The sequence below is a fragment of the Meriones unguiculatus genome, chromosome 5, assembly GCF_030254825.1.
Source record: "Meriones unguiculatus strain TT.TT164.6M chromosome 5, Bangor_MerUng_6.1, whole genome shotgun sequence".
In the NCBI taxonomy this organism is placed as follows: domain Eukaryota; kingdom Metazoa; phylum Chordata; class Mammalia; order Rodentia; family Muridae; genus Meriones; species Meriones unguiculatus.
Window position 1 is genome coordinate 16,111,854 of NC_083353.1, and position 9,999 is coordinate 16,121,852.

A 9,999-nucleotide genomic window follows, 5' to 3' on the forward strand; every position below is an offset into this window, starting at 1 on the left:
TCAGTCCTCACTCAGAAAGGCAAACGGTACTGACTTTGGAAGAAGGAGAAAGCAGGAAACAGGACAGGAGCTTTCAAAGGAGGGCCTCTGAAAGACTGTAACCAGCATTGTATAAAGGGATGGTGGGATCGGGAGGGGAGGAGGAAGGGGCTTATGTGGGAATACAAAGTGAACAAAGTGTAATTTAAAAAAAAGAAAAAGAAAGTATTGAAAAAAAAAAGCAATGAGACCCATAAACAAACTTTCGACAGAGTGAAGGGAATCTTAGGAAAGAAGGGGGAGATAGTAAGACCTATAGAGGACAGGAGATCCAAGAGGACAGTAGAAGAACCAAAATATCTGGGCACAGGGGTCTTTTCTGAGACTGACACTCTAACCAGGACTATTCATGGATATAACCTAGAACCCTTCTCAGATGTAGCCCCTAACAGCTCAGTATCCAAGTGGGTACCCTAGTAAGGGTAACAGGGGCTGTCTCTAATAAGAACTCAATGGTTAGCTCTTTGACTGCCTCCCCTGGATGGGAGAGAAGCCTTCTAGACACAGAGGAGGACATTGCTGCCATTTCAAATGAGACCAGATTAGGTAGGGTCATTTGAAAGGAGAGGAGGGACTCCCCTATCTATGGACTTTGTGAGGGATAGGAGGAGATGAAAGAGGGAGGGTCGGATTGGAAAGGGAGGAAGGAGGGAGCTACTTCTGGGATACAAATTGGTTAAAGTGTAATTAATATAAAAAATACAAATTAAAAAATATTTTAAATATGAAAGGTTGCTGGATTTTATCAAATGACTTTTCAGCATCTAAGGTAATGACCATGTTTTCTATTTTTTCTTTCTGTGTGTTTAGATGGTAGATTATATTGATGGATTTCCGTGTATTGAAACACTCCTGCATACCTGGGATGATGCCTACCTGGTCATAGTGGATGATATATTTGATGTTTTCCTTGATTCAGTTTGTGAGGATTTTACTGAGTACATTTCTGTCAATATTAATACAGAAAATTGGTCTGAAATTTTCTTTCTTCGTTGGGTATTTGTTAGGTTTATGAATCAAGGAAGCTACACAGAATGAGTTTGCTAAAATTCATTCTGTTTCTAACTTGTTGAATAGCTTGAAGTGAATTTGAGTTAGCTCTTCTTTTAAGGTCTGGTAGAATTCTGCTCTGAAACCATCTGGCTCTGGCATTTTTTTCTTTTTTTGGAAGGGAGACTTTTGAAGACTGCTTCTATTTCCTTGTGGGTTATAAAACTATTTAATCTATTTATCTGATCATGATTTAATTTGGGTAAATATTATATATCAAGAAAAATGACCATTTCCTTTAGATTTTCAAATTCTGTGATATACAGACTTTTGAAGTTAGAACTAATAATTGTTTGGATTTCCTCAGTGTCTGTGGTAATCTCCCCCTTTTTGTTTCTGATTTATCTGATTTGAATAGTTTCTCTTTGCCTTTTAGTTATTTGGACTAAGGGTTTGTCTATCTTTTCTATTTTTTTTCAAAGAAGCAGCTCTTGATCTGATTGATTCTTTGCAGCCTCCTAACTTGTTTCCAGTTTTCTTCTTCTCCTGAAGTCCATCCTCTCTGCCATTTTGGATAGGGATTGAGCCTTATGGTCAGAGTCCTCCCTCTTGATTAGTTTCTTTAGGTGTACAGATTTTAGTAGGTTTATCCTATATTATATGTCTATATGAGTGAGTATAAACCGTGTGTGTCTTTGTGCTGCTGGTATAGCTTACTCAGGATGATCTTTTCCAGTTCCCACCATTTACCTGCAAATTTCATAATTTCCTTTTTTTTTCTGAGTAATATTCCATTATGTAGAATTACCAAAGCAACTTTTAAGGAAAGTGTTCATTGGGGCTTTCAGAGAATTAAAATCCATGATAGCAGAATATATGCAGCAGACCTAGTAGTTGCTTAAGCAGAAGCTCATGGCTCACATCTCCATCTCTATGTATGCATTTAGATATATATGTATGTATCTATGTATGTATGTATACCGTGTGTGCGCCATAACTGAAACTATAGATGGCTGAGGATTATGAAACAATTGCTTAGAATCAAACATGAGCCATTTACAAGAGAAACAAATGCCCATAAACTCTGACCTGATACTCTAGCCCTAAATCTTTCTGTTTAATATTTATCCCACATTTTTTTCCTTCTCCTTCCTTTATCTCCTCTCCATGTTAACCATTCCTCCCCAAATAAGATTTACCTTTTCTTCTTTACATCCTCTCCTTTCTTTCCTTTCTCTCTCCTCATTTTTTCCCCTGTTTTTTCCTTTTTCCCTTCCTCATTTTCTTTCTGCTGTTGTTGATCGGGATATTTATTGTTTCCTCCGAATTGTAATCAAAAGTTTTTCTAGTATTATTTCTGTGGAACTTATTTGACATAAAATTTTTTATTTTTAACAGAAGTGTGTCATGAGTGCTTCTCGATATTTGTGGTTTGAGAGCTCTAAGTTTGTTCTTGAAATTTTATGTTGACTTTTTCTCCCCATGTTTGCTTACTCACTGTGATGATAGTTTTGGCTATAAATTTAACCTGGATATTCTCACAATGCAGTACCCAGGCTATTTCCTTTCTTACTTGATAATTATTTGCATAGGTTCCTACAAGCCAGCCCAGCTGCCCATATTTTATAAACCTGGGTTTTGAAGTGAGAACTGAAAAGCATCAGACAGGCAGTGGCATGAAGATGGAGGCACGGACCCAGGTCTTCATATTCTTGCTCCTCTGGATGTCTGGTGAGACATTACAGCATATTAGAGTATCACCAATATAATTCATTTGTAGAGATACAGATATTTACCATTGGAATCCAGTAGTGTGTTGGCAATGCCATTAGAAAAGGTGTTTTCTATCCCAACATTTCTATCAGGAATTCATTTTATGTATATGTGTACACTCTGTCTTTTTCTGATTGCAGGTGCTGAAGGGGACATTGTGATGACCCAGTCTCCTGAAATCATGTCCACATCTGTTGGAAACAGGATCAGTTTAAGCTGCAAGTCCAGTCAGAGTGTGGGTAGCACTATAGCTTGGTACCAGCAGAAACCAGAGCAATCCCCTAAGCGGCTGATCTACTATGCATCCACTCGGGACACTGGGGTCCCTGATCGCTTCACAGGCAGTGCATCTGGGACAGATTTCACTCTCAGCATCAGCAGTGTGCAGGATGAGGATCTGGCAGTTTATTACTGTCAGCAGGGTTACAGTGCTCCTCCCACAGTGCTTCAGCCTCTAACACAAACCTCATTGAGAGATTCACCAGCTGCCTGCAACACACATAGCCCTTGGTCTGTACACTTCCTTCTTCTGCCTGAGATATTCTATGCATGACTAATTGGTAAAACATACTGCAGAAAATTGATCAAGAGATGGCATTCATTTTCCTATAGTTTTGGCAACAAAGGTACAGATAGATAAAGAGTGAGAAGCTAAGTCAAGATATTTAGAATTGGGGTGTTTCACTGAGAGGATACAGTACCAGCAAAAAGCATCAGTGAACTTTATTTACAGAGTCATGCTATTTTAGAGATCTCAATGTTAGGTCTTTAGACTATAGTGAGTCTGTAAAAAAAATAAAGTGGGGGATAGAATTTAAAATCATTTACAAATATTACAGCATCATGAGTTTAGATTTAAGAATCCTCATGCCATTGGTTACTGACCTGGAAAGTGTGTATCTTACATTCAATTCCTTCAGAGTTGGTCAAAGATTTATTATACAAGTTGAAAGCATTAAATCCCTTTATCAGCCATCTGCATTCATTCAGTATAATGCTTAGAGCATTTGTGCTAAATAGTATTTGAAAATATTAGGACACAATTCCTGGTTTACAGGATCTTGGAGTCTAATTGCTATTCAAATACATGTACATACACCATCCATAAAAAAAAAAAAAAAAAAAAAAAAACAGGGAGCATTTTAAGGGCCAGACGGACCCAATGTTCTCTCAGAGGCCCTCAAGAAAAGACAATAAGAATATTAGTTCTCTGTTGTTGTTAAAGGTAGCCTTGGCAAGGACCAGTCTGAACATGGGGCTTTGGAAACACTTTGGAAAACGATCTTCTGACCCTGGGGAAAGCCAGCCCACAGCTTAAATAGCCTCTGGGTAGCCAACCCCAGCATGCCACGTGGGCAATGCAGATAGGTCCATATACATGGAAGCAAGCCAGATCCTCAGCCTTAGCCAAATATGGAATTGTTTGTGACAGAGAGCACTCACCATCGGGAAGGTGGAAGGCGGAAACCAGCTCCATCTTTAAGGCGCAGCATTTTGCAGCTCTCTACAGTTCCCCCTTTTTGTTTTAGATGCATCAGGCAAGAGTAGAGGTCTGATCTCTGATATTAGAAATAAATTGGGACTTTGTACTGATGTTCATTTAGGTGTCATCCACCCAAAGAGCATCAGACCCATCTGATACCTTTTACTCAGAGGCGGGACCTGGGGCATCAACCCGCATGCAATCAGACATGCTCTTTTCTGGGTCGAAAGCGACTGACCCTGAGTGCAGTCCTCGCCTCCTGAGCATAACATTTTACCTTTTTATGGTAGCTCAAGACCTGAAGATAGAATTGGAAAAAAAAAAAAAAAAAACACAAATGGAAGAAATTGTGGAGAGAAAGAACTTAGGGAAGAAAACAGTAACTACAGAGGTTAGCATAACCAGTAGGCTACAAGAAATGGAAGAAAGAATCTCAGGTGTGGAAGATACAATGGAAGAAATAGATGTATCTGTCATAGTTTTGTTTCTTAAATTCTTTATATATTTTGATTTTTTAAGTTCTCTGCTGTATGTACAGTTCATGAAGATTTTTTTTTCTCAGTCTGTATGCTCTTGTTTGGTTCTGTTGACAGAGTACTTGCTTTTCAGAAGTTTTTCAGATTCATGAGGTCCCATTTATTAATTGTTGATCTTAGAGCCTGAGCGGCTGGTGTTCTGTTCAGGAATGTGCTAACAAGATCAAGGCTCTTTCCCACTGTTTCTTGTAACAGATTTAGTCTGGATTTATGTCAAGGTGTTTAATCCACTTGAACTTTATTTTTGTGTAGCATGATAAGTATGGATCTATTTGCGTTTTCTGCATGTACATATCCAATTAGACCAGCACCATTTGTTGAAGATAATATTTTTTCCATTGTATGAATTTGGCTCCTTTATTAAAGATCATGTTTCTGAAAATATGTGAGTTTATTTCTTAGTTTTCAATTTGATTCTGTTGATCTACAAGTCAGGTTTGATTACAGCACCATGTCTTTTTTATTACTGTTGCTTTATAATGCAACTTGAGATGAGGGATGGAAAGACCTCCTGTAGATATTTTTTTTTATCTTACAGGATTGTGTTAACTCTACTGGGTTATTTGTTTTTCCATATGAAGTTTAGAATTTTTTTTCAAGGCTGTAAGGAATTGTCTTGGTATATTCATGACTGTAGCACTGAATCTGTTGGCTGCTTTTGGTAATCTGACCATTTCTACTTTGTAGACCTACTGATCAATGAGTGTGAGAAATCTTTTTTTTTTCCCTCCAATATGATAAACATGGACAGGTGTTGGATTTTTGTTAAATGTTTTTTCAGCATTCAAGAAGATAATCATGCATTTGTTTTTTTCTTTCAGTTTGTTTATATAGTAGATTACATTGATGGATTTCCATATATTGAACCACTCCTGCATACCAAGGAGATGAAGCCTCCTTAGATATGGTGGATGATATTTTTGATGTGTTCTTGGATTCAGTTTGCGAATATTTTTGAGTATTTTTATGTCAATGGACATAAGCTAAATTGACCTGAAATTCTCTCTTTGACTGGTCTTTGTGTGCTTTATGTATCAAGGTGACTGAGACCTCATAGAATGAGTTTGGTAATGTTCCTTCTGTTTGTATTTTATGGAATAGTTTGAAGAGTAATGGTGTTAGCTCTTCTTTGAAGGTCTGGTAGGATTCTGCACTGAAAACACCTGGCTTCAGGCTTCTTTCTGATGGGAGACTTTTGATAACTGCTTCTATTTCCTTAGGAGATATAGGACTGTTTACGTTGTTTACCTGATCTTGATTCACCTTTAGTAAATGGAATCTATCAAGAGAAATGTGCATATCATTTAGATTTTCAAATTCTTTTGTATATAGGCTTTTGAAGTAGGATATAATGATTCCTCAGTGGCTGTTGTTGTGTGTCTCTTTTAATTTTTTAATTCATTTTTTATTAAAAAAATTATTATCATGATTTATTATAATTTATTCAATTTTATCCTGATTGTGGCCCCCCTCCCACATCTCCTCCAAATCCCACTCTTCCTCCCTCTTCTCCCTATATGCCCCACTCCAAATTCGCTGATAAGAAGTTTTTCCTCCCCTTCTATTTGACCGTAGCCTATCAGCTATCTTAGGGACGGGTTGCATTTTATTTCTCTGTTGTCCAGCAAGGCTGTATCCTCCTGAGGGAGGCAATCAGAGAGCCTGTCACTGAGTTCATGCCACAGAAAGCCCCTGCTGCTTTTACTAGGGACTTCATTAGATTCTGAGTCTATGGGCTACATCTGAGCCAGGGTTTTAGGTCCTCTCCATTAATTGTCCTTGGTTGGAGAGTTGGAGAATCATTCTCTTTATAGCCTCCAGGGCTCAGTTTTGTTTTTTGTTTTTTTTTCTCTCTGTTGGTCTCATTTTGGAGCTCCTGTCCCCTCCATATCTTTGTATCTCCCTCTTCTTTTGTAACATTCCCAACACTCTACCCAAAGTATAGTAAAGTATAGTTTTGAGTCTCAGCCTCTTCTTTGATACCTGTATCAGTAGAGTCTTTCAGAACCCCTCTGTCGTAGGCTCCAGTCCTGATCCCTGTCTTCTCCTGCTTCTGATGTCTGTCGCATTTGTCCTTTTGAATGAAGTTTACATCTTCCCTAGGGTCCTCCTTGATGTTTAGCTTCTTTAGTAGTATATATTTTAGTGTGTTTATCCTATATTACATAGCTAACATACACTTATAAGTGAGTACATACAATGTGTGTCTTTCTGGTTCTGGGTTACGTCACTCAAGATTCTCTTTTCTAGTTTCCACCATTTGCCTGAAAATTTCATGATAGTAGCTGAGTATTATTCCATTGTGTAAATGTTCCACAATTTCTGTATCCATTCCTCTGTTGAGGGACAACTAGTTTGTTTCTAGATTCTGGATATTACAAATAGAGCTGCTAAGAACATGGTTGAGCAAATGTCCTTATTAAATGTTGGGGCATCTTTAATGTATATGCCCAGTAGTGGTACAGCTGGATCTTGAGGAAGGACTATTTCTAATATTTTGATTTTGTTAATTTGTATAATGTCTCTCTGCCTTTTAGTTAGTTTGGCTAAGGATTGAACAGGTTGATTTTCTGAAAGAACCAGTTCTTGGTTTCTTTGATTATTTGTATTGTTCTCTTTGTTTCTAATATTAATTTTCTGCTCTGAGTTTGATTAGTTCTGTCTGTCTACTCCTCTTGGGTGTGTCTGTTCCTCCTTTTTTTTTCCTAGTGTTTTCAGGTGTGCTTTCAAGTTGCTTATATGAGATGGCTCTGATTTATTTATTTAGTACTATGAACTTTCCTCTTAGCACTGCTTTACTTGTGTCTCATAAGTTTGGGAAAAGTTGTACTTTCATTTTCATTGAATTCTAGGAAGTCTTCAATTTCTTTCTTTACTTTTTTATTGACCCAGATGTCATTGAATAGAAATCTGTTCAGTTTCCATGCATATGTTGGCCTTTTGCTATCCCTAATATTGTTGACCTAGTTTTAGGTCATGGCAGTCTGATATAATTAAAGGGATTATTTCAATCTTCTTGTATCCATTGACGCTAGCTGTTTGACTAAATTTATGGCCACTTTTGAGACTGTACCACGAGGTGCTGAGATGAAGATATACTCTTTTGTGTTATGGTGAAAAGTTATGTGGATATCTATTACATCCATTTTATTTAAGACCTCTGTGCCATTATATCTCTATTTAGCTTCTGTCTCATGATATGTCCTTTGGTGAAAGCAGAGTATTGAAGTCTCCCACTATTAAGGCATTTGGAGCAATGTTGATTTAAGCATGTATTATTATTACTACTACTATTATTATTATTAATACATGCAGGAGTCCTAGCAGAATTTTCTTTTGATGAGAATGAAATGTTCTTCCCAATCTCTTTTGATTAATATTGGCTGAAGTCTATTTTATTCCATATTAGTATGGTGACTCCAGCTTACTTCTTGTGTCTGTTTGCTTGGAAAACCTTTTTCCATCCCATTACTCTGAGGTAGTGTCTATATTTGTTGAAAAAGTGTGTTTCTTGAAACACAGAATGTTGGATCCTGCGTTAGCAACTATTCTATTAGCTTGTGTATTTTTATTGAGGATTTGAGTTCATTGATGTTGCTAGATATTAGCGATCAATGATTGTTAGTTCCTTTTATTGTGGTAATTTTGTTTGTGTGCCTGTTTCCTTTTGCTTTTTTCTTGCAAAGGTATACTTATCCTTTGCTTTCTTGGATGTAGTTGACCTCATTGGGTTGGAATTTTCCATCTAGAATGTTCTAGGGCTGGGTTGCTGCATATATATTGTTTAAATTTGTTTATGTTATAATATATTTTATTTTCTTGATCTAGGTTAATTCAAAGTTTTGCTGGTTATAAATTAGTCTGGATTAGCATCTGTAGTCTCTTAGTGCCTGCATGATATCTGCCTAGGCTCTTCTGGCTTTCACAGTATGTATTGAGAAATCTGATGTGACTCTGATAGATGTGTCTTTATCTGTTAATTGCTTTTTTCCCCTTGTCACTTTTAATATTTTTATTTTTTACATAGATTTAGGGTTTTGATTATTATGTGGCAGAAGAAATTAATTTCTGAGCTAGTCTATTTGTTGTTCTGTAAGCATCTTGTATATTTCAGAACATCTCTTACCGTTAGGGAAATTTTCTTCTAAGATTTTCTCAAAATATTTTCTGGGCAGAGTGATGTCTGGAATCCTCTTTTAGTCTATTCCTATTACTCTTAGGTTTGTTCTTTTCATGGTGTTCTTGATTTATTAGATGATGTGTGTCAGGAACTTTTCCATATTTATGTTTTCTTTGAGAGATGACTCAGTTTATGCAATTGTATCTTCAGAGCCTGAGATTCTCTCCTCCTCATCTTGTATTCTGTTGATCATGCTGATCTTTCAGATTCCTGATCTCTTCTGAAGTTCTCCAAACTTAACAAAAGTGATGTCCATAAATATACAAGAGGCCTACTGAACACCAAATAGACTAGACTAGAAAAGAAACTCTTCATGTCACATAATAGTCGAAACACTAAACCTTCACAACAAAGAAAAAAATACTAAAATCAGCAACCGAAAAAGGCCACATTAAATATAAAGGGGTAGACCTATCATAATTTCACCAGACTTCTCAACAGAAACTATGAAAGCCAGAAGGGACTGGGAAGATATCAGGGAGACCTTGACGGACCACAGATGCCAACCCAAACTACTCTACTCAGCAAAACTTTCAATCAACATGAACAGAGAAGGCAAAATATTCCATGACAGAACTAAATTTAAACAATATCTACACAATAGCCCAGCCCTATAAAAGATACTATAAGGAAAATGCCAATCCAACAAAAGCAACTCCACCCAAGAAAACATAGGATAAAGATAACATCCACAACAAAAAGTAAAAGAAAACAAGCAATGAATCACAGTAACACCACTAACTCTGCAATAAAAGGAACTAATATTCATTGGTTACTATTATATATCAACATCACTGGACTCAAATCTCAAAAAAAATAAAATAAAAAAAGAATGAAAGAAACTAACAGAATGATGACAGAAACAGGATCCAACATTTTGTTGCATCCAAGAAACACACCTCTGCAAGCATAGATAAACACTAACTCAGAGTAAAGGGCTGGAAAAATCTTTTTCAAGCAAATGGACCCAGAAAACAAGCTGAGGTAGCTATCATAGT

General features: G+C 36.8%; 1 gene segment (V, D, J or C); it reads left to right on the forward strand.

The window, feature by feature from the left end:
• The first annotated feature begins 2,633 nt into the window (after window positions 1-2,633).
• On the forward strand, window positions 2,634-3,355 carry LOC110566884 (immunoglobulin kappa variable 4-1-like). The segment is given in 2 exon segments: window positions 2,634-2,760; window positions 2,943-3,355. Coding segments are annotated over 2 exon segments (468 nt in total).
• Window positions 3,356-9,999: the final 6,644 nt, after the last annotated feature.